The sequence below is a fragment of the Oculina patagonica genome, chromosome 11 (genome assembly GCF_052425735.1).
Source record: "Oculina patagonica isolate OP01 chromosome 11, crgOcupat, whole genome shotgun sequence".
In the NCBI taxonomy this organism is placed as follows: domain Eukaryota; kingdom Metazoa; phylum Cnidaria; class Anthozoa; order Scleractinia; family Oculinidae; genus Oculina; species Oculina patagonica.
The window spans coordinates 2,339,032-2,363,280 of NC_135768.1; the positions used below are offsets into that span (position 1 = coordinate 2,339,032).

At 39.4% G+C, this 24,249-nt stretch overlaps 1 protein-coding gene across 1 annotated transcript; it reads right to left on the minus strand.

The window, feature by feature from the left end:
* Positions 1-3,774: 3,774 nt before the first annotated feature.
* LOC144629902 (protein O-linked-mannose beta-1,2-N-acetylglucosaminyltransferase 1-like) lies at positions 3,775-12,850 on the minus strand. The gene is made up of 9 exons (XM_078488148.1): positions 12,281-12,850; positions 10,620-10,690; positions 9,918-10,097; positions 9,027-9,342; positions 8,134-8,402; positions 7,500-7,673; positions 6,752-6,819; positions 5,780-6,073; positions 3,775-4,899 (listed from the first exon to the last, which is right to left on the minus strand). The coding sequence occupies exons 1-9, from the start codon at positions 12,504-12,506 to the stop codon at positions 4,578-4,580; spliced, it is 1,920 nt and encodes a 639-aa protein (XP_078344274.1). The 5' UTR covers positions 12,507-12,850; the 3' UTR covers positions 3,775-4,577.
* Positions 12,851-24,249: the final 11,399 nt, after the last annotated feature.

Genomic DNA, 24,249 nt, shown 5'->3' on the forward strand with positions numbered 1-24,249 from the left:
CTGTGCGTGACCAGCGAAGTGGTATAAGTCAACTGCTAATCCTATTATGCAAATCAAACAACTTCACAATAAATTATTATTCTACATTGCACTAAGCCTGTTTCAGGCTCCCTAGTTGTAGTTAAACGGGCTAAATGAACACTTTTTCAGAAAAAATACTATATCTCCTTCTTTCCTTTCACAGTTCGCGCCTTTTTTCGCCCGTTTTAGCGCTTCCATGATCCAGCTTGCTAATATCACGAAAATGCGTCACGCATTCCGTCACGCGTCGCAATGATCAACTTGACTAAATGTAGTTTTCTTCGTATTATCTGCTTGTAACTTGGTCTTTAAAGTGCCAGTAATATAACCAGCTGCACTTATTTTATTACTGAAACGTTCGAGGTCATGATTTTTTCCTCCATATACTCGTGTATTGTGTCACGTGACCAATACTGAATGAAAACTTTTAGTTCAATCAAGGCTGAATTTCTAATAGCCTTATGCATGTTTACGTCAGACTGGCTAATTTCACCACCAAGCCTCGCTTTCAAAGTGCAAATTTGCAAATTTTATCATGAACGAATTCCCTTAGCAGCAAAGAAGAAAAGAATACCCACGTGAAAACTGCATGAAGGTGGCCGAGGGCTGAGAATAGGCTTGGTGGTGAATTTTGAGCATATGACGTTATCATGCATAAGGCCTCCACCTAACATGATCCTCGCCCCAACCCCCTCCCCCCGTCCCTCTTACATCAGGAGGGGGAGGGGGAATTTTGATTTGTGTCTCCCTGATGCATTTCACACTGGACTTTAGGCCTCGCAGCAGATATCAGACAACGCAGTAAGTTAGCACTTCCTTCTTTTATTCTTCACCACTACTTACGATATTTAGTCATTAAGTTAAATCTTAGTAATAAAATAGAATCGTGATTCGTATAGTGTGATCGTCTGTGTGAGAGTGTCACGTTTTGAAACAGACTGTCGTTGTTGACTGTTGTTTTAACAACTTGATTGGTAGTCGCCATAAGAGTCACTTGACACTGAAGATGACTTTAGCTCAGGTTGTCAAAACGCCAGTCACCAACAACAGTTTTTTCAGAACGTAGACTGTCCACAGCCCTCTATTTTTTCGTATTTTTTCGATCGATGAGCGCGCGGTGAGAACTTCGAGATTCAGAACTACTCTAACCAGGACGATCACACTATACGAACTGCTAGTTGCGTCGTTGTAAACACATAATTTACGATAATTATTTTCTCGGTATTTACGATAAACTAATTAATGTTTACTTCACCGCTAATAAGGTTATTGCGTCATTAACTGAAAGCGTTTTAATTACGTAATTTCTGATAATTAGTTACTTGACACCTTAAGATAAACTAATTAGTGTTTACTTCACCACTAATAAGGTTAATGCGTCATTAACTGAGAGCGTATTAATTACGTGATTTCTGATAATTAGTTACTTGACACCTTAAGATAAACTAATTAGTGTTTACTTCACCGCTTATAAGGTTTATGAGTCATTAACTGAAAGCGCATTAATTACGTAATTTCTGATAATTAGTTACTTGACACCTAAGATAAATTAATTAGTGTTTACTTCACCGCTTATAAGGTTATTGCGTCATTAAGCGAAAGTGTAGTAATCACATAATTTACGATAATTAGTGACTTGTAACTAAAGATGATCTAATTAGTGTTTACTTCACCCCTAATAAGGTTATTGCGTCATAAAGTGAGAGTGTAGTAATCACACATTTCCGATAATTAGTTACTTGACACTTAACTTAAACTAATTAGTGTTCACTTCACCGCTAATAAGGTTTAAGGTCAACAATGTTTGTTCGTTTATTAGTTACTTGACACCTAAGATAAATTAATTAGTGTTTACTTCACCGCTAATAAGGTTATTGCGTCAAAAAAGTGAAAGTGAAGTAATCACATTATTTTTCGATAATTAGTTTCTTGACATTTACAATAAACTAATTAGTGTTTACTTCACCGCTAATAAGGTTATTACGTCATTAGGTGAAAGTGTAGTAACCACAGAATTTCCAATAATAAGTTAATCGACACCTAAGATAAACAATTTAGTGTTTTCTTCACTGCTAACAAGGTATTTGTGTTATTAAGGGAAATTACAGTAAACAAATAATTTTCGATAGTTAGTTATGTGACACTTTATGTAATTTAATTAGTGTTTTCTTCGCCGCTAATGAAGTTTTTGCGTCATTAACTAAAAGCATAGTAATGACATAATTCCCGATAACGTCCAACTCTGTGCGCGTGTGAGTAACTTTAAAAATGTTTGACTTTTTAACTCGTTTGCTTTAATCCAGCACTAAAAGGATAATAAAATTCTACGGCGCTTCAAAATGGATAGTATGTTTGCGAAATATTTTTGAAGCCAGGCGCGTACAGCTTTGAGAATCAAGAAAAATGCTATTTGAACCGCTGGGATTTTTGGTCTAACTGGAAACTCCATGTGTATTTGGGTAATGACATAACCAAAGTTTTACCGTTAAAATCAAAATGTAATGTACAACCAACATTTGGCTAAGTCAGCATTCATCAGTCATCAGTTTTATTGCAGTAAATTGCTGATTTACATATAAATAGTGTATCTATGTGGTGGTTTCGCAAAAAAAAATTTAGTAAAAACCAGTTGGTTATATGCCAAATGCAATAGTTGGTAGTTTTAAGTTGACAATGTAAAATAATGTGATCATGAAAAAAAAAATGTCACTCCGGTTGAAATATTTGGTTTGAAACAACCTAAAACTCGAAAACACTAGCATTGCTCAGAGACGAACTGATAAAATTATACATATAACGAGAGAAAACGCATAAAACTAAATCGGCACAGTCTTTCGACAGTCTTCGGAATAACTTAGAATCAAATTAACGTTCAAAAATATGAGCGAAAAAGATGTTTCAGTCTGTTTCTCTTATTCACTGCTGCTCTTGCCCTCGCTCTGGCCTTCAGCCTGCTCACCTTTAGCCTCGCTGTCCCTTATCTTCATTCTGTTGAACAAGATTTCGTAGAAATCCAGTGGCTTGAAAATATCGAGCACCAGGGATTCCATCTCTTCTTGGGACAAATGCTTGGCTTGCTCAGTCAGCTTAGAGGCGCTGTCATAGTGGCTAAAGTACTCTGTTGAAGAGAACGAAGTTTGAAAACGTCCTCTGTTCGGCTCTGCTACGCACTCTTTGCCCACTGCTGAGAGGTCAGTCTCGCTCGATGGTCGTGATCGAAGCTTTGGATGATCTGCTTTTGATGAAAACTCTTCAACATCGGAAGTGCTGCTCGAGCGACGTTTAGCCATGGCAGGGATCTGTAACAAGTTACTTGCATTTCCTTGCAGCTCTTTCATGGTCGATTTTTCCATCTCTCTCCCTCCTGTTCCGTGCGTGTTTGCTGTTTCTTCTGAAGCAACGCAGGTTCGTTGTGATAAGCAGTATTTATGGTTGTTGTTTTCGATTCTCGTGCATGATTTATGCATGTGACGTCACTATACTGAGGTACTTTTCTTACGTAATTCACTCATGTTTTTACAAAATAATTCGTTTTTCATTAGATACACTAAGTTATCCAACTGAACGCTAAAAATCAGTTCGAATGAATGTAATTTCTCAGCCGATAGGCTTACAGTAGCCTGGGAATATTTAACCTTTAATTTTTATTTGTTCCGCTATGTTTTCTTGCGATCAAACCAGTTATCTAGAAATCCATTATTCGCCTTGAAAAACAACAATTTCGCCACTCGAAAAAACATCCGGGAGACTGGGCACCAGCTTTCGGCACAATGATTTCTGGGACTGTTTGGCTTAGTGACCAGCGTGAGTTGTGATTGGTTAATAGTATCCAAGGACAATTTTAGTCTTTTTATAGAATTCCTTAACAGAGCTACGCAACAAACGTTTTCATTACTGTTTTATTAAAATGTTGATGTTCAACCTATTATATTCGCCGTCCCTCATTTTTGAGGAAGATTTGAAAAGTATCTGTCAGGAACTAGTCTATTTTCGTCAAAACAGGGCTTACGCCTTGTTTAAATGGAGAAACGTTGTCCCTGGTAGGAAGGTTACCCCCCATACCGAGCCACCCTAGGCGAGAGAGCTTTTCATTCATTTCTTTATAAAAAGCTGCAAAGTTGGCTCGGGGGGCTGGTTGATCCTGGGTAGAGGGTCACTCCATTTGAAGGTAGGGTAGCCTTGAAGGGTGAGCCAACGTTTTTCCATGTAAACATTTTGGTCTTTTGATCCGCCTACCATGGCTAGGGACAATTCTGGACGTACAGGGCTTGCGTGAAATCAGGAGGGCTAATTTTGCCTCGGTTATCAGGGACAGCTTTTCTCATATACAAACGCTCGGCGTTAAAAGGGGGCTCGGGCGAGAGAGTAACCCTCCTACCAGGGACACCTCTCTTCATAAAAACCGGTCTTTCGTATTGCTCAAAAGACTTTTGAGTGCATGTATTATCGTGGGAATTTATTATCGAAAGGAAAGTCGTTGGTCAAAAATAGTTCTGTTGATATGTGGACCCTAAAGGGTTTGCATTTTAATGGGGACTTTAATTTAAAGCTTTTAGTTAGTCGTCATTTGGCCGTTCGACCGTCTCTGGTATATAAATAGGTTGTAAATCGGCCGGTTTGTGAGAACAATATATTGATGCCGGACACCCTACGACAATCACGTGATTTTTCTTGAGCCAAAATCTCCACATCCCGTTGTGGAATCCCCTTGCATCCAAATCCCACATGCGTAGACATGTAGCCACGTGCTTCCAGGTCTTGAAGTCAGCAATGCCGTCCATTCTTATGTAAAACACGTACAACTCATTTTGAGTGTCAGGAACGAAATCTTTTATCTTCAAGCAGGATGTTTTGGATACGTCCAATACCTTGGCTTTGCTGTGAAAAATGGGAAAATACGATAATCTTTAATAAAACACGCAAATTTTAAAACATATGATTTACTGTTTCAGGGTAGACTCATATCAGAAGACGTGCGAAGAAGCCAAAGCTATGCACAGTGTTATACTGTCACAAAACACCGAGATCGCTTGTGTACACGTTTAACAGTGGGATTGTACCAGCAATGTAGCAGCTCTCGTAAGCTTGTTAAGTCTATTGGTCTTCTAGCTTAGCAGTAGCTATTGTTTTGGGGGCTAGGGCCACTGTTCCTGTTTGTTCTTTTTGTTCTGTTTTCTTCTCGAAGGGTATAAGGTAGCATGAAACCTTTTGAGAGCTTCTACATGACCGATTTTTTATCATGGCTTATGCCTTCGAAATTTCTCTATTGTTCTCAACAGTCTGTCGTCTTTTATGATAGTATAATATATGGAATAATGCATAACTTTGGCCCCTACATTTGTTAAAAACTGTGTTACAAAACAGAAACTACAACGACACTACACGCTTTGCAGTCTAGCAAGAAATAATATTATCAATTAGTTAATTAATACTTCAGTAATAGTTCGCATGAACGTTATCAGGATTCCTGGACGAGAAGTGGCAGCAATACTTATAGAAACATTGTTTCCCGTTCTTTTGTGAGGTAGAAAAGAAGCAATGTACTGTGATTTCCATTTGACACTGGCGGTATAAGCTCCTCAATCTTTGAAATCCGCTGACAGTGTAGTTAAAGTTAAAAATGACTGAGGTCGGCATTTAATTTTGTTTGGAAATCACTTCAGCCTATTAGAACAACATACGCTAAATTTTTTATCTACCAAAACAATCCCAGACACCCTAGCGCGCTCGTACTGGTGCCCAGTCTCTATCCACTCACCTCAGAAGACTATTAATCTCTTTCTCGTAGTTGTCCTTGTACATTTTATCTACATCCAGTTTTACATGTGGCTCTTTGTTAAGGGTGTGTTTCTCAAAGTAACGGGCCTGCATAGAACCTCCAACGTTGAGTCCCTTTCCTCCGAAGTGATAAGTCCGAGAGATGTCAGGGATGATACACTCACGTCCTTTTCTGTTGAATGATGCTCTCATCCACATGTCCCAGTCAACAAATTCGTCTGGTTTCGGCCATTTCTCCTCCAGTTCGTTTTTAAACAGCTTACGGCTCAACACCCTGAAGGAAATCAGATGATAATCATTTAGAGCGGGAACACCGTGAACTCCCGCTGTTAAGCCCCCTCCTCCCCTCCCCTCTCATACCCCAACCTAACTCAACCGTACCCTCACCCTAGCGCAACCGACGCAAACGCAAACGGAAGCAAGCGAAGCGTGACTTGTCCGCCATCTTGGAAAAAGACTTCAACTACGTGTGCGTATCTTGCGTTTACGTTGTACATGTGAACGTCGCTTGCATCTGAGTTTGCATTTGCGTGGCACGTGTGAGTCAGGCTTGAGTTATCACACTCTATTACCATTTGTTATGTCTTTTTTATCGGGTATCATCCGTGCGAGACGTAAAGTGAGCTAGTGAGAAGCCAGTGGAACTCTGGCCGTGGTCTTTGTGTTGTGTTCTTAATTGGTTTAAGACAGTCTTCTTTCACAATGCCTCTTGCTACTCAAAAATAAAAAGGGGCACCGAAAACTTGTTTTAGCAACCTGACGAAGTGCTGCGAGGTTACTAGAACCCCACCCCACTCCGGGCCTGTATGCGATGGACTAGTATCCCATTCAAGGCCCGTCTAGCACCACTATATAATGAGTTCTTGCTAGAATAAGAGGTAATAGCTAGAAGGCGAGGGTTTCAGCTGTTGAAAAGGTTGCTAACAATCCTCATTTTATAATTGCCACTTACCATCCGAGTCCTGGCATTGTATCCACTCTGTACAACATGGCGGGGTCATTACAAACATGATCATAACCCTGAAGTAAATTTAAAGATAAGTGCACGTCAAAAATAAATAACAAATCACTAATATTGCACTGATTTTGGCAAACTTCAGTCTATTTGGTTCGATCGCTGAGTTTTCAGTTACTTACTTCAGTAACAGGAAAATCAGTCCCATAGAGAGACTAATTATGTAGGCAAGCGTGGCCGAGTGGTTTGGGGTGCTGGTGTTGAAATCTGGAGGTCCCCGGTTCAAGACCTGCCTTGGCCACTAGCTGGATTTGTTTCTCAGTTGTCCCGAGTTCAAATCCTCGACCACGCTTTGTATATAGCCATTTGGTCTGCCTCCTGCCAGATGGATTTTTAACCTTGTTATGTTCATTTAAAAATATTTGTTTCCTCTGTTTCAGTGGCATGCCTGTAAACTAGCTATCTCGTAGAGATATGAAGCTAAGTGCATGACCACTATAAACACCATTTATTTTTATATTATTTTTATTTTTATTTACGAAGCCACGGGAGATATATGTACGCGTTGCAGACCGATACAAATTCTTACTCGCATTATGGTCACTCAAATAGACATTTTTTACCGATAAGGGTTTATTTTGATTTTCATTGTTTTGGAAGACATTATGGGATGCTCACGGCGCAAATTAATATACATTTTCCCCTTGGGCATCCCATAATAGCTAGAAAGTTGTCATATTTGTACCTGATCGTTCCAAGCTGATATACAGTACACAGTTTCGTCGTTTTCATAGACTGGAAGAAGCTGTTTGAAGTAGCTGAGAATATCCACGGAGACATCCAGATCTTCCTCAAGGATTAATAAGAAGTTTGCATTCGGATGTTGATCAAAGGAATCAATTATAGATTTCTTGTAATGCTGAAAAAAATAAAAAGCCATATTTAGAAAAAATATTGCAGCAGCAAAAACTCCCAGAAAATAAATGCGACTTAAACTGAGGTATTTAAGATCTCCCGAGGAATATCTTGCATTAAAAGTGACGGGGCGATCGTCGTACCATTTAGTCTCCATGGGGATTTTGTGCCCCGTAGGTGCCAGTCCATCGCAGGGTTATTCCCTAGCATTAAGACCGTCGGTACCCATTTATACACCTGGGTATCTCGTTATTCTCCGCGATCGAAATGTAAAGTACTAAGAAGAAGACCACTACGGATTTCATTTGAATTTCTGTTATATCTGAATGAATCGACAATTGGTCCATGATTGCCATTTCACGGGTAATAAGCTGTGCGAACGCGTGCGGATTTTAGCCAACCGGGGAGCTGTGACGTGCGATCATTGCTTCTAACGGCTTATTAAAGCTGTTAAACTAGCTTACCTGGCCTATTCTAGCGTTCAGCCGGCTAACTCCAGCATGTTGTTCAAGTTTGACTCCAAGAAGCCTGGTGACCGAAGCTGGTTCTGGCCAAAAACCATCGATAAATACAGTCATCATACTCGGATCCAGTCCCTCGACCTTCTGTAGCCCCAGAAGCATGCGCAGTAGATAACTTGGTCTGTTACTCGCCATAATTGCTATCGGGATTTGGAAACGGCTTCCATCTGGGAAAGGAGGTGGGTCAAGGTCCAAAGATACGGGGTCTTCACCTTAATTCGGAAAAGATAAACAGTACAGTTTTACCTAAATTTGCTGCAAAACATCAGGATCTGTTTTTGTCCGAGAATTCTTGAATTGAATCAAGTAACGGCTAGCCAGTCTGATGAGATACTAGTCCCCCCCCCCCCCCCTCCACTCCTCTGTAGCTGTAGACGTATTTGCGGAGGAAATAAGAGTGACCAAGGCGAGAATGAAGTAGCGTATTTTTATAACTCAAACAGTAAACGAGAAAAAGCTGACAATGCTCGATAACATTAGAATTGTTATTATTGAGAAGATCTCGGTACGCTCGCTCGACTACACGCTCCCCTGAGTTCCATGTGCTCTGTCACGTGACAATGTTTATGAATCCCATAATTCCACTACATAGCATCGTGTCAGGTTGCTCTAACTCTCCACTGGTAGTTATTTGTAAATCAGAGTGAAGAAACACGTTAAGAAGGTAAAATACCTTTCTCAAAGACACAATGCGAACGGACCCGGTAAGCGATTAAACCCGAATCGCTCGATCGGCCGAAGTCCAACTATTATACCACTGCATGCTGTGTCCTTTCCCCACTCTACGCCCTCCATCGCCAAATCAAATGAACAAGAAAGAAAACAAAACAACTTACATCTACAAACATCACCATAACCCTCGTATATGTCGCAGAACTCTCTTCTCCTCCTGTTAGCAATCGTGTCTTCCCAGTTGCATTTGACGACATTTTCAGGTAGAAGTTTAACCAGGGTGCGTATTTTAACAGGACTCGCCCACCCGCCAGATTTAGGTGTGTTCTGAAAGCTCTCCGCGTGAACAATCCGCTGATTGTTCGTTCCGGACACAACAAACGCCCAATTGGAGCGAAACTGGAGATGTTTTATAAAAGAACTGCCGTAACTTGACAAATAACTTACAGCCTCCTTTGACAGCTGAGCGGCAGCTTCATCCTAGGGTAAAACAAGATGGTAGTAAACCAGGGTATAATTTACACTCTTTCAAATTGACTTTGTTCTAAAAGCCGGATCACTTTTGTTACGGTTACCTACGTTTTGCGAAAAAATCTATCGATTAACATTTTGATTTTTTAGTCCCACGTACTTTCGAATTCCGCTCTTTGAGCTTTTCGCTTTGCTGTACGAATTAATTACGCAATAGACGCATGCCCATTTCTACAAAATATGACTCAGATCGTTTGCCTCCGCTAACTCATCTTCGATAATTTGAAAAACATAAACCCTGCAAACCATGTTGAACTACTTGCGCCAATTTTTTAAAATAAGGGTAGTTTTCCACACGTTTTCTGTTTGAAATTAAGTCAGTAAACCCACCTTTTTCATTTCTGACACGAGTTATTCATTATCTCTCCGCAGTAAAAAAATTTTAAAAAATCTATTGACTAGAAAATTTTCGCGCGAACGTCCTTAAATTTTCGCACGCAAGCGACAACCAATCCGAGTTGAGTAGGTATCGAGCGTGCGAAGAAAAACGTTCCTTTACTCCGGCAATGCTTTATTAACTTTACCTTTACAGCGAAACAGACGATCCTTCCTTGCCTTAGACCTTTTAAATACTTCACAAGCAAACCGCTGTCCGCTTTAGATTCATAAGTATCGTACCATCTGGACGACATCACAACGCCTGTTACTTCATTTAAGACCACCACGTTTAGTCCTCTTAATAACATTTCAGATGTATCCCACCTCTGTAAAAAGAAAAGAAAATATTAACTGAGGACTTATTTTCCTGGCTAAAGGTCATTTTCTATGTAAGCTATGTCTTTAAACTGAAGCGGGGTTGTTACGCAGCGAAACTCTTGGCTCAGGTAAAAAGAAAGACTTTATAAAATAGACCATACCACGACTTGAAAACCGTTCAAACTGAAGCCTATATTGGCACTTAACTTCGATTTCTGTAGCTTGATTGACTAGAAGTATTGATTCCCCCCCCCCCCGGATGAAATGCTAGTCCATGACAAGTTACCCCTGGAATTTTGTCAGTCTCCCCTATCAGTCTTTTTACCCCTGGGTAGAGATAAAAGCCGGAGGCTGTGTGAAAGAAAAGTCTGTTGCCCAAGAACACAAAACAGTGATCCCGAGTCCCGACCAGGGCTCGAACCCAGACCGCTCGATCCGGAGTCCGGCGCACTAACCATTAGGTCAGCGGCTTATAGTCGGTTTTACAGAGTAGATGTGTGCCGTAATAACAAATATTGCTGGATACTTACCCTTTTTCCATTTATTGTTAGCGTTACGTTTTCTTTGCTGGAGTACACTTCCAATTCCAAGTACTTCAACTCTAGAAAGTAAAAGTGGGTACTGACAAAATATACATGTGACTTATGCTGTTACTGTTGGGCCTTAGTTATCCTAGCTTTCTTTAAGGTGTTTTATAGAACAGATTTTAATTGAGTGTCGTAAAACCAAAACCAAAGTAATTACTCTGGCCAATCACAAAGAACACAGACAATCCAGTGAACCAATCAAAACTCGAAGCAAATACATGTAGCTGGCACGAAGCGCGGGAAAACGTGCGCGAGCGAGTCATGATTGGTTTTGGTTTTACTTCTGATTGGCTGAGAAAGTGGCGCGAAATTTTTAAACCAATCACTAAGCGTAGGGAACGCAAAACCAAAGCAAACGCAATTTAATTTCGACACTCAAGTGAAAACCGCTCTATGATGCGCTCCAAACACGAGTTGCTGACAATTTGTAATTTGTACGTACGTCGTTCAGAACTCCCGAGCCATTTGGGTTGTTGGGAGCAATTTTGTCTTATATATTAGAACACGGAAAATGATTACTTGGACCTTAAAATTTACCCAGTAGAGCGTTTTTGCACTATTTCAGTTTTGCCTAAATTTTGTGACTTATTTTTACTGATTTTTTGTGATTCAAATTTTTTTTTGAAACGTTTTAAGTATGCATGAAGGAGTTTATATTTTTCCTAGAAAGCATATTTTGTGCCCTTTCAAATGAGATATTGGAGACTTTATAGCTGTAAATACTTTTGGAGTTATTAAATAAAACGTGCGACATGGTCAATTTTGTATTATTTTTGTTGTGACAACAACGAGGTAAGGGAAAAGAAACTAAATGCCGGGCCACGTAGCCTGAGACACGTGAGAGAAATAATGAGGCTACTTGTAGTCAACACATTTGTAAGGCCACGAAGGATGGGCAACAAATTCTACACCAGTTTTCTCAAAAACGTTTAACATTAGAAAGCATCGAAGAACGACAGAAAAAGCTTAAAGTCTATTGGCCAGGTAAGGGTTTCTGTAAGTACTAGTGAGATATAGCATGCAATATATTTGTTATGTATTTTGTTTTTGGAAATGAGAATTTAAGAGAGAATGATCTTGCTAGCTGCCGGAGAAAAAATATATTGCGCCTAGTGCCTCTTGATTTCCATGGTCATTCGTGCGAATGGCGAAGGTCGCACGAGACTGAGAATTAAAATTATTATTAAAATTTAAATTATGGTTCCATTGTCACCATTATGAAAGACTGATCGTAACTCTTTGTGTTCGGGCACGCTAAAACAAATATAAAAAAAGTAATGGTCATTAATTACTCTTGGCAGATACAGAAAAGATAAAATTATTCCGTCTTCTGACATTTGCTTTTAGGTTTGCGACAAATTTTCCTCACAACACTTGTTGATTCCACAGTGAATTTCTCCTAAGAAGTTGTAGACAATAAGTTAAGAATATTGCCTCAGTTAATATACCACACAATTTTTGAACATTCACTGATTAAAGGAAACATTTGGCATCCAGTGGTGAGCCGGAGTTTTCTAATTCAAGCTTTGAGCTCACTGATAGCGCTAAAAGCGAATTATTTTATAGAAGGACAACTTAAAATAAAAGTAAATTGAAAATCTTACCTTTGGATGTCGGACTCACAGGTGATTCATTCTGAGTTCTTTTCTCGGCGTTGAAAATTGAAGGAAATGTCGTTTTATCTTGCCCTGTGTTTTTTAATATGGCCAGTTCTGTAGCAGTTTGAAGAACGAAAACCATGTTAAAAATGATAATTCCCGCAGCGGAAACGAAAAGAATCCAAAATACTAAGCGACCGATGACTCCGCGGCTTGATCTCTTCAAAACCATGATGATAATTCACTGTTCCGGTGATATGTCGCTTCTTTTACTTTTGCAGTGAAGTTACTTTCCCGCAATTTTTTTCAATAAACGACCATAACGTATTCTTCGCTAAAACCAGCGTCGGAATATCATGAAAGTCAGAGAAACTGCAGGTAAAATTCTAAATGCTGCAGATATCTCGATATTTCAGCGTTGAGTCGTTTTCCCGAGGCTGTTCTTGAAAGCGACTCTATTTCGCCACCATAAAGGTCTGTTTCAAAAGCCAACAATTTCGTATACCTCGAAAAAAAACGAAGCTTTAAAATTTTAGCTGCTAAACGGTGATGGATTTTGTATAGATGTTAACAACAAAAACGTGAAAATACAATTTCGCTTTAAATTTGGTTGTTTCTTAGTAACGGAATTTAATTCTTTGAAAGAATTTTTCAACGTGTACAGTCAATTCATATGCCGCGACAAATGTATTCAGAAGCTTTATTTTGTTGAAGTAATGTAAATTAAAAAGAAATCCTGCTGCAAGAGCTTTTACGATTAATGCAGTTATAAACTGTTTATGGGCTTGACAATATTTTTAAACGAAAGAATCTTCCGTTGCTAAAATTCCCTTTTGTATAAGAAACTAAAGGTAAACTCAAAACAACTTGCTCACAATTGATAAAAGAAATCTTGGTTGTTTACCATTTACACAGGGAAACTGGTTGATTCATTTTTTTTCTTTTTGCAAATTGTAAGCAAATTCCGAACGTAAATTCCGAACGACATTTGGCGTGTTCAATTTAACGAAACCAACCTCGTCCCCAGGGTCTTCTCGGCGACGAGTTTTTAAGCCTCCATCTTGGAAGCGGAGTAGACCCTGGGGACGAGGCTGTACCAAAACTTACTCGGAGCGCCTGGAACTGAGCTGAGTAGCCGAGTATATTAACCGCGTATACTGGTCGAAACTGGTGAAAGGACTGGAACTGGTAAAGCAAATAATAAGCACATTTTCCGTTCGGTTATTCCGGTTGGTAAAGTTGTAGCTTTTCAGACAACAGCTGACAATGTTTCCGTACAAGCTGCATTGTACCAACTTTGTTTTCTATCGAGTCATTGAAGATCAATTTTAACCCAGTGCAATCCGTTTGACCATGTCGTTGTCCTTGTTAAATTTTGATCATTTATATTCCGTTTAAGCTTTCAAGCATTTATTGGCTGTTCTTCTGTCGAGTTAGGTGTTACATCACCCTTGCGAAGTTTCAAAGAAATTTATGACCAGTATGTCTTTGTGGGAGGCGCGGTGGCCTAATGGTTAGCGCGCTCGACTCCGAGTCGAACGGCCCCGGGTTCGAGGCCTGGCCGGGGCGCTGCGTTGTGTTCTTGGGCAAGACACTTTACTTTCACAGTGCCTCTCTCCACCCAGGTGTATAAATGGGTACCGGCGAATTTACTGCTGGGGGGTAACCCTGCGATGGACTAGCATCCCATCCAGGGGGGGAGTAGCAATACTCCTAGTCGCTTAATGCTACGGAAACCGGGATAAGCTCCGGCTGTATGGGCCTCATGGCTCGGAGACAGACTTTACTTACTTACTATGTAACAGAATTACTCAATAATACAGCTAGCCTGGGGCTTTCCACAAGTTGCTCGGAAACTTTTTGGCAACTTTTCAAGATTCGAGCAACTTTTTCCCCTTCGAGCATCTTTTTTCCTCTCGAGCAACTTGTTGCGTTTTGAGCAATTTCCAGACCTAAGATCTCCGAAGATTACCCGAGTGTTGTTCAAAGGCCATACGAACGTTTCCGAAGATCTACGAAGTTTGACGAAGATTTTCGAGAAACGTAGACGTTTCAACTTTCGGCTCATTCTGCATTAAAACGTTACAAAAACTCCTCAGCAAACATGACGTCATCATTTTACAAATTTTCCTCTTGATATGTTATTTAGATACTTCTTTTGCTGTAAAATTGCATAAAACTGCTTAGAAATCTTTTTTTTGGTTAGAAATCTAACCCTCAAAGGGAAATTAGCATATATTTAAAGAAATTAACTTGATTAGAAGCAGCGTTTTGGATTTTTTGGAGCAACTTTCGAGCAACTTTATTATCAGAAGCAACTTTTTTTTATTTTTGGAGCAACTTTTGAGCAACTTTTTGAGAAATTACGGGCAACTTTTTGAGAAATCTCGAGCAACTTGTGAAAAGCCCTAACTCCTAGCCTAGTTCCTCTAAAATGACTCTTTTAAAGTTCACAGATGAATCAGCTAAATAGACCGTACACATTTTTTTATTCCTTCCTAACATAAACACAAACATATGATTTATTCAAGATACATCTTGAAAAGGGAAACACGAGGTTGACCCTATAGCGTTTCCCCAAATAAAAAAAATTAAAAATCATAATATACTATACACACTATTAAAAAATAACAAAAACTTTGTTCAAAATATTTAAAGCTATTTAAAAACTATTTAAAAACCTATTTACAACATGGCTAGCTTTACAACATGTTTACAAGGTTGTTTGATTGCTTGGTTGTAACAAGCGAACTTCCATGGCCCGCACTAGGTAGAGCTTCTCTTGTGCGCTTCTGTCGACCTCATCCTTTAGAAGTTTCTCTTCTTGTAGCTTGGACACTTTTTCTTTAAGTTCATCATTTTTATCCCGAAGCAATTCCACAAATCTGTCTTTCCTTTCCACTGACATTCTTAGTCTTTCCATTTCAGCTAAATACGACACGGTGGGCACAGAATAGCTCAAAATCGCTCGCCATTCGTGTGACTGGTCGCCATATTGGATGTGTACAGGCCCGCAAATGATCCCGACCCGCAAATGATCCCGGGACTGCAAATGATCCTCAAATTGGACCGCAAATGATCCCGGGACCGCAAATGATCCCAAAATTGAACCGCAAATGATCCTCGGACCGGAAACAGTCGCCTAACCGTAAAAGTTGGATATGCGTGGACTAAAGAATTTGGACAGGGGATTTAAATTTATTTAACCCATTTCTTTATTAATAATACAACAATTAGAAAAACAATTAACGCGAGAGAGTGTACCGTATTTGAACGATTTACTAAAGTACCGTATTTTCTCGATTAAACGCCGGGCCCCGAATAAACGCCAGGTCTCCAAGCTGTATTTGAAAATAAACCCCTTTAACATTTATTTAAAGTGTAATATATATGCTTTGGAAATGATGCCTACATATATGGCTGTTGTAAATAGTGAATGAAAATGATTTCTTAGAAACATAGAGCTTGAACAAACTGCTGGAATCAAAGAAACGCCGGCTCTATCGGGCCAAGTTTGAAATAAACGCCGGGGGCGTTTAATCGAGAAAATACTAAATTTAAAACCACAACTGTATCAATATAGCTGATAAATATGCTCCGATTAGTAACCTAAAACGTGACATAAAGTTTAACAATCCAACCAACAGAAATATGAACTCTCTCCAATCAAGGGATGATTTATTTGCGGCGAAATGCTTTAAGCTGATAGCCATTCACACGCAGTCACGCAGCGTTCATAGCGACATTATAAATGTCTAGACGTAAAGTCTGGAAGAAAGTTGAGTTTTGCTGCTGATTTCTATCATATCGATCTCCGACTCTTGTTATCGAGCTACTCTCTTTCGAAATCTGTGGTAATTTTTTTCTTTGAATGTCCTCATCAAGTCACTGAAATAAATTCTGACACAGGCAACTAAAAATTTTCCCAAAAACTGACTTCATTTTCGCGTAGCTTTCAGTACAGATTAATTGACAGTAAGAAATTTGCACGTGCAAAAGTTGACAGCTCTATGCGTGCGGTATGCAAATAAATTTACCCAGAGACGCTGTAACCGTTTACTGTATTTCATTTTATATTTGCAAGAACGAATTGTGAAGGAAAATGTGTTTTCAAATAACGGTTTCAAAATCTGTCATAATCTCCAAAATTCGCACGTAGAAATTTTGTGCGCTTCCAAGGAAAAGGAGACTCGTGTCTACCAAGGCAGCATTGTACAGGAAGTGGTAATTAGACAGCAGAGACGTCTTCGAAGATTCATGTTTATTCTTTAGGTGTGTTTTCTAAATGAAAAACTTAGATGGTCACACGTTAATTTTGTTATTTCGCGCGTTATTTTCACCGCTTTTAATCGTTGCGTTTTATAATGCCTGAGGCACTTGGTCTTTTACAAAAATACATCCATAGACGATTCATAAAGTCCACGCCATTCCAAGTATTCTGTTGTATCATATACACAAATCATTTCCGGTACTGGGATCATTTGCGGACCAATTTGGGATCATTTGCGGTCCCGGGATCATTTGCGGGCCGGGATCATTTGCGGGCCTGTACAGATGAGGTCTATTTTCGGCAGACTGGGTACGAATTTAGCGGAGCAGGAATTGACGTTTTTTAGCCCTTCCCAGAGGGCCCTATGAGGTTGGAAGCTTAATGCAAGGAAGCCATCATTGAAGTAGGAGGAAAGAGCTTTTATTTGGTACCAAATAAAGGTAGGTTTCTCTGTTTTTGTAGACATCACGGCTTTGATATTTTAGCCGCTTCGTGTCCCAGTGCTTCTAAAATGAAAAGTGGCTTTTTTCGGCTCCATTCATTTCCGTCAGTTTCTGCTAAAACCTTTTGATTTTGCCATCATAGCATTTACTTAACAATTAGACTACGAGCCCAAGTTTTCTATGAGCAAATAGTCAACGAGGCGCAGCCGAGTTGACTATCGCTCATAGAAAACGAGGGCGAGTAGTCTAATTGTTTTAGTAGAAACTCTAAAGGATTGCAGTCCAAAACCTACAATATTGTGCACTTTGAAGACAAAAATCAAGAGAATTTACCGCTTAAAGAGCTACGCGAGCGCGCGACTGTTTTCTATCGGCGAATAGAAATCAGTGGGAGAACCAATCAGATTCGCGGATTTCCAATAGAACACAGCTAAGTTTCTACTAAAGTAGGTTAAATTTCGATCGTATGTTTTTAGTTTTTTAAGAAAGAAGCCTGCGCCTTTAGGGTTACTCGTGTTTAACGGTGTAATTTTGCGATTACCTTCGAACAGAGACCGCTACTATGGTTACATAATAAATCGCGCTTTTCGCAGCGAAATAAAAACGATTTGGCATTTTATTGGCGTTTATATGATAAATAGAATATTTCATGGCTGCTCAGAGATACGAAATTTCTCTTCATGCATTGAAAAATAATTTTCAACACTCAAAGAGCCATGTAATATCCTGTAGCTCAACAAAAGATCACAGTATTAAACATATTTTTGCAGTTTCATCTACCTTGTTTGCTTTGTTTGTTTATATTTTGTTTTGTGTTTTTTTATATATAAGCACATAGTACAACAGTACATACACCAACTATACTGCTGTTTGTGAATATTTCAGAAATGTAATAGTACTAATGAGGCCCTGTTAGGGGTGGGGGGGGGGGGAGTCTTAATGTCCCCGTCTGAATTTCAAATCTTTTCAAATCACTATTTCAAAAGTTTGCATGTCGCTGTCGGAAATTCGAGTTCGTCCATAGCCACTGATACTGACGGAAATGTTTGAGTCCAGAAATATTTGTCGCCAAAATATTTTCTATTCTTGATTATGCCAAGTTGATTTGTTGGCACAGAGTGAGATTTTGACTTTCACTTTGGAGAGCGAATCAGTTAATTGTGACACCAAAGAAGACACCTTCCTATGGGGTTGGGGGCATGCTCCCCCACAAAATTATGAAAACCAGAAGTAGCTAAGACATGTTTTCCTTTGTTCTGAGCGGGTATAAAGAGAACATGGAGAGAGTTGTTTTCAGAATGATGGATCATTTTGTATTTATTTAATTAACTAAAGCAGCAACTTTCTACCTCAAAATGAACTTTCAGAGCACAAGATTGCATTTGTTCAATGCATGAGAATGGTCTTTACAAAGTACATGATTGGAACACAAAAGGGTAAATCTGGAAAGATGCCGCATAAAAAAGTGCCAATTTTGCTGTCGATTTTGCTTTTTTCTTTATCATCGTCATATTTTCACGGGAGCATCTTGTCGTTCGTCATCATTTCAGCTTCTTCATGTTGCCATTTCAGAGCCATGTTGCCGGTTGGAATTTATCCCTAACAGGGCCTCACTAATGCGCCTGTCAATGTCAAGCCCCAGGGAGGGGGAAGGGGGCAGACCCAGGGGATTTTGACATTTATTGGAAGCCAGAGTCAACTTCCCCACCCCTGGGCACCTAATGAATGTCAAATTTCACATATCTCCTCTTATATTTCTAACCCAGTAGACCATTTTAGATGAGTGCAATGTTTGAACATGGCGGAATCAGTTTTTAAAGGTTATATTTTGCTCTTAATAGTCTTCTATAATAAAACCATTATGACTGCCTAACAGAATAAATGTGCTATTGTGATTCTTCCTTTTTTCTGCATCTAGTCAACTTGTCAACAAATCACATTTCTGTTGGCAGGGGGATCCTGTGAAAAGATCATGTGGCTCTCAGCGGGCAACCAACTGATCAAGCAGGCAACATAGACAAAATGTCACCTTCACATTTTGAGAGGAAGGAATATTTTGTACGTATATAGTAGGGCAGTGCAAAGAGCAGGGAAGGGTCAGTAGCTATTTATGCATAATTTCATCTTGTAACAAGCAGTCATGCTTTTAATTGTTCAAAAAAACATTAAAGTTTAACATAGCTTCTTTTTTGAGCAGATAAGTGTAAGGTTTGAAGTGATTGTGACTAATTTAAAGGTCATATAGATTTTAATAACAGCAGTATTTTTCAAATATAGCACAGGTAGTTATAAATTTGAATCACAGCTGTTATTAATCCTTTGAGTCCCAAGAGTTACCAACATGAAATTTATCCTAACATTAGACACAAAATAACATTTCTTTGATCTTTCAACAAATTGTCCAAACTTATGCTACAGGGAAATGTATGTGGATAAGTCAGGAGTATTGGATACATTGGATATTGGGACTTACTGGTAAAAAAAATGTATATAAACAATGTTTCCCTTGGCTCCACCTTGGCAAACATTAAGATTCTTTTGAAACAAAATAAAGTTTTGCCTTCAAGTCCAGTAGTTAAGTTCTTAAAATTGCATGTGAAGTGCTTTCTTCTCTTACATACAAGTACATGTATACAGTCTGAAAAGCATGGCTCATATGCTTTATGGTGAAGTCCTTTTAAACAAATAGCTCTATAGTTTTTTCTGTGCCAATGCAGTATAATGCCTTATACTGCATAAAGTATAAACAACAGCACTAAAAGATTTAATGTGCTGATGGAGAACAATGGCTTAAAAAGGTAAAGTTTTTAACTTATTTGGTACAAAGTATTTGTAAACAACACCACTAACATTAATTTTTCTGTGCTAATATTGAACAATGGCTTTAAAAGGATAAGAAATACTATAGAGTATTTGTAAACAACAGCACTATTAGATTTTCTGTGCTGATGTAGAATGATGGCTTAAAAAAATAAGGAATAACAGCACTATTAGATTTTTGTGCTGAGGTAGAATAATGGCTTAAAAAGAAAAAGAATAAAATGTTTTCAATTTTTATTGTACTAAGTATTTATAAAAAACAGTATTATTAGATTTTTTGTGCTGATGTTGAATGATGGCTAAAGAGAATAAAAATCAGTGATTTTGACTGACATGTCTACATAGTATTGTTTTAGCACTGTACTACCTGTGACTGTGAGTAACAGCTTTTTCACCTACATGGTTAGCACGCCCGACTCTGAGTCAAACGGCGATGGACTAGCATCCCGTTCAGGGTGGGGAAGCAATACTCCCAGTCTCTTAATGCTGCGGAAACTGGGATAAGCTCCAGCTGTGTGGGCCACTTGGCTCGGACCCTTTTAGCTAAATGTAGGTCTTGATGATTGACTGCACAATGGTGTTGTGAATTCCCGGGGGGGGGGGTACTCTCTAAAATTTACTACCGGGGTGTGCTGTTGAGTCTCTGTTTCAGAGTTTCATTGATAAACTTGATCAAGATCATGTTTAATCAGTATTCTGGGGAAAAATCACCCCTGTTCCAGAGTCAAAAGGGTGATTTTTATAGCCTGTTCCAAAGTCAGGGAGGCAAAAAGAACTGATACCCTGTTGAGCCGCACATACTTGAATAGCCCTTATATGCTCCCCCCCCCCAGACATGAATTCACAAAATATCACAACATCAAGTATGATTTATTAATGGCAATTTTTGTGCTTAATGAATGTGATACTATATTTCAGTCTAAAAAGGGCACGTAAATATCATTGTAAAGCATATGTTAAGCTACATATTTCCCGGGGGGGGGGGGGTTTATGTCAATTGTGTTGTGGAAAGCCATAAGTGTTCCATTCCCCAAAGTAATATGAAATAATTAATTGGCCTTTGGTAATTTTATACATGAAGGCCATGTCCTTTTCTTCAGAGGCGAGGACTGAAACTTTGCCTCCACACTTTTTTTCAGTCAAGGTTCGTTTGAAATACGACACCACCTCTGCCTCTGTCATCCCGGAAAGTATAGAAAAAAGCTGCTTAACCGGTCTTAAAGTGGTAAAGGACACAACTTCTGCCTTCTTGTTGCTCCCAAAGTTTACGAACGGTTCACAAAATCCATCAATACCCTTTATCATCCTCAGTAGGACGTTAAAAATACCATAGGGAATGTCACGCGAGATTTCGGCATAAAAAGGGTTTCTCACCCGGCGTCTTCCTGCAAGGCGTCGATAAATTGCCTCCAGCCAAAGCCTTGATTCCGTATAAAATATGGTTCCAGCGTATACGGGGTACCCATTCAAAATTTTAGCAGCCTGTGTTGTGCCCGGAACGTGGTTTCCGATCAAGCCGAACAGCGGAACCAAAATTTCCACACTGGCATCAACAAAATAGTCGCCATTTTCGTGGCCCTTTCCGAGTCTTTGTAGCGACTGTTTGAGCGTTTCTGCTAACAATTTGTTGTCCTCGGATGCACCTTCTTCCATTTCTTCATTTTCAATATCCAAATCCATATTCTCCGACTCCTGATCGTCTTCCAGAACTTTTTTACGAGCTTCCTCAACACTAATCGAATCCGCCATGTTTTAAAAATTTGCAGCATTCGCGCGGGAAACCGCTGAACACAATGAATGGCGAACATGAGCGATTTTGAGTGGGCTTGTGCCCACCGTGCGACGCTGAACTACTCGAGTACAAGAAGAAAATAAACAAGGACCACATCAGGGCGATGACCAAAATGGCGTAGTTAACTCGTCCAGAGGCAACCATTTCCGTAATCTGTGCTGCAATATCTACAATTAGGAAAATAGAGGAGAAGAATTACGACGCCTTCAACCAACGCAGAAACTATACTTTCGTTATCTGCAAACGTCAAAAATGTGCATGGTTCAAGTTTTATCGTTCGTGAACAAAAGCAAATAATTTTTTTCCTTTGCAGGAAGAACTCCTGTTTAACTTCGCTCTATACAGTGCATCCCCAATATACAGTGAACCCTGCATGTTTAAAACGAAGTCCCTTGGTGTAACGAACGATATTCTTCAGCCTGATCAAAGTTACAAACAGTAAAATGCCGTATTGAAACAGAACCCCGGTATTACAGAGCCATGCAGGCCTAGCCTGAATTTTCTGAAATCTACACCGCGGTCAAACGTCTCAGGCAGCTTTTCTTTCTCTATTTCGGCGAATTTCGTTCGTGGTGAAACGTTAGTATGAGCAAGGATAGATAAAATAGTTGCTGAGTCCAAACATATTCCCATTTCCTCAGGTAAACGAGTATTTTTTTTCTTTTTAGATGTTCCGCATCCGAACCAAAGTGCTTTGACAAATGGCGCCGACAAGTCCATATATATCGCCATTTTCAAACACGTAGAACATTTTTAGTAAAGCTCCAAAACACAAAGTAAATCCTCAGGATATCGGTAATGTATCGAACTTTGAACTGTACAAATTAAAACCTTATCTTTCAAGTACTTTTCTTGTTTGTTTTTTTTGCAATTTTTTATCGTTTGACCGCGGTCGAAGCCCTAGTCCCAGTCCCTGTCGGGGTTTCACTGTAAGGCTGAGAAAAGAGAATTTATTGCAAAAAGTTCAATGCCATTCATGAGTCTTGCTTGATTAAACATGTTTTGTAACAGGGGCAAACTATATATATCTCTTTCTTAAAAAACAAATTTATGCAGTTTGCCGCATGTTCCTAATGTGCTTAATCAAGCAAGACTCAAGAATAGACACGCAATTCATGGCAATTTTTTTGCAATCTCTTCGAGTCCCGAGTCAATTTTTCTTCTGATTGGGATCTCTAGCGCTAGCGATCGTTTTTTGTAAAAATTGCCGAATCGAAACAAACAGTGAACGTTTCGAAAGTTCATTTAGCTTTCGCATTAACTATACCAGACTATTACCATTTGCATGCACTTAGTTTATACCATTGTTCGTTTATAACACTTACTTCTTATATGAATTTCAGACCATTTCATCTTTCTTTTACTATACCGCTCGAAATTTGCAGTGTTTCAAGTTTTTCACCAAGTTACATTCCGTTTGCATTTCTTGAGGGTCTATTAGAGGGGGTCGTTCTGTCCGCAGGCCGCCATGTTTTTCTCTTTGTAGACCGCCAATTTCTTTTATTTTCTGCTGAGACCGAGGCCGCCATAATTTTCTTGACCGTAGACCGCCAGAAAATTAAGAATTTGTCCGCAGACCGACGCTCAAAATCGGCTTAAACCGCCAGACCGCCAGAATATAATAGACCCCTCTTTCTCTTGCCGCTTTTTCAACGACCTATCCAAAATATTTGCAGGCCAAACCTATTAAAATGCAACACTCTCGTTCCTACAGAACTGACTGTGTTTTGATTAATTGCTTTAAGTAAAGTCGTAAATTAAAGTGGTAGCAGGGAAAAATCACAGCAAGTACTCACAGAAAATGTATCGCATTTGGAACATGTCGCTACAACAAGTATCTTCTTCTGCTACATGTCACCGCTACAATTTCTCGGTGGGTGTGTAATAAAGCCTTGTTCTCATATAATCACCCCGATCGTTTCTATCGCCTCTGTCACTTCAAATAGTTTTCTTGCGATCGGGGCGATTATATGAGAACATTACACAGACGCTGCTAACGTCTGCGGCGATTGGGGCCATCACGATCGCTTGGATCGCCCGTGTTCTATCCTTCTAGCTTCTCTTTCCCTTCTTCGCCGTAAAACTGCAATAACTGAGAAGATAGCCAAGTTTTGCTCTTTCATTGAAGGTTCTCGTTGTGCTGGATATAGGGCTAAAGTTTTTGTATTTCGTAAGTCTTCGCTCATGATACCAGGCGATCGGGACGATCATATGAGATCTAGAACCCCCTGATCGCTTCCATCGCCTACGATCGTCTCAATTATTTGCAAACGATCGATGCCATAGAAACGATCGGGGTGATCATATGAGAACTAGCCTTAAATGTTGTGATTTTGTCCCTGCTCCGAGTCGTTTCAATATATCCCTGCAACATGTCCTTTCATCAAGGTATATATCAACCTATACTCTGCTTATGGCCAGCCTATTGAGATATAACAAAACTGGGCCTGTCCTTACAAAACTGAATACATGTTTTGCAAATTATAAATTAGTAAATGGGTTTGCTGGTTACATCGTCTAAGGATTATGTCACGCTAAAAATGAGTTTGAACGCACCTGTAAGCTTGTGCTATGTGTAGCCGGCAGATTACGGCGATCAGACAAAACCGGTGGACCTCAGTCGCCTTAACCTTTCAAACTCCTCTAATAG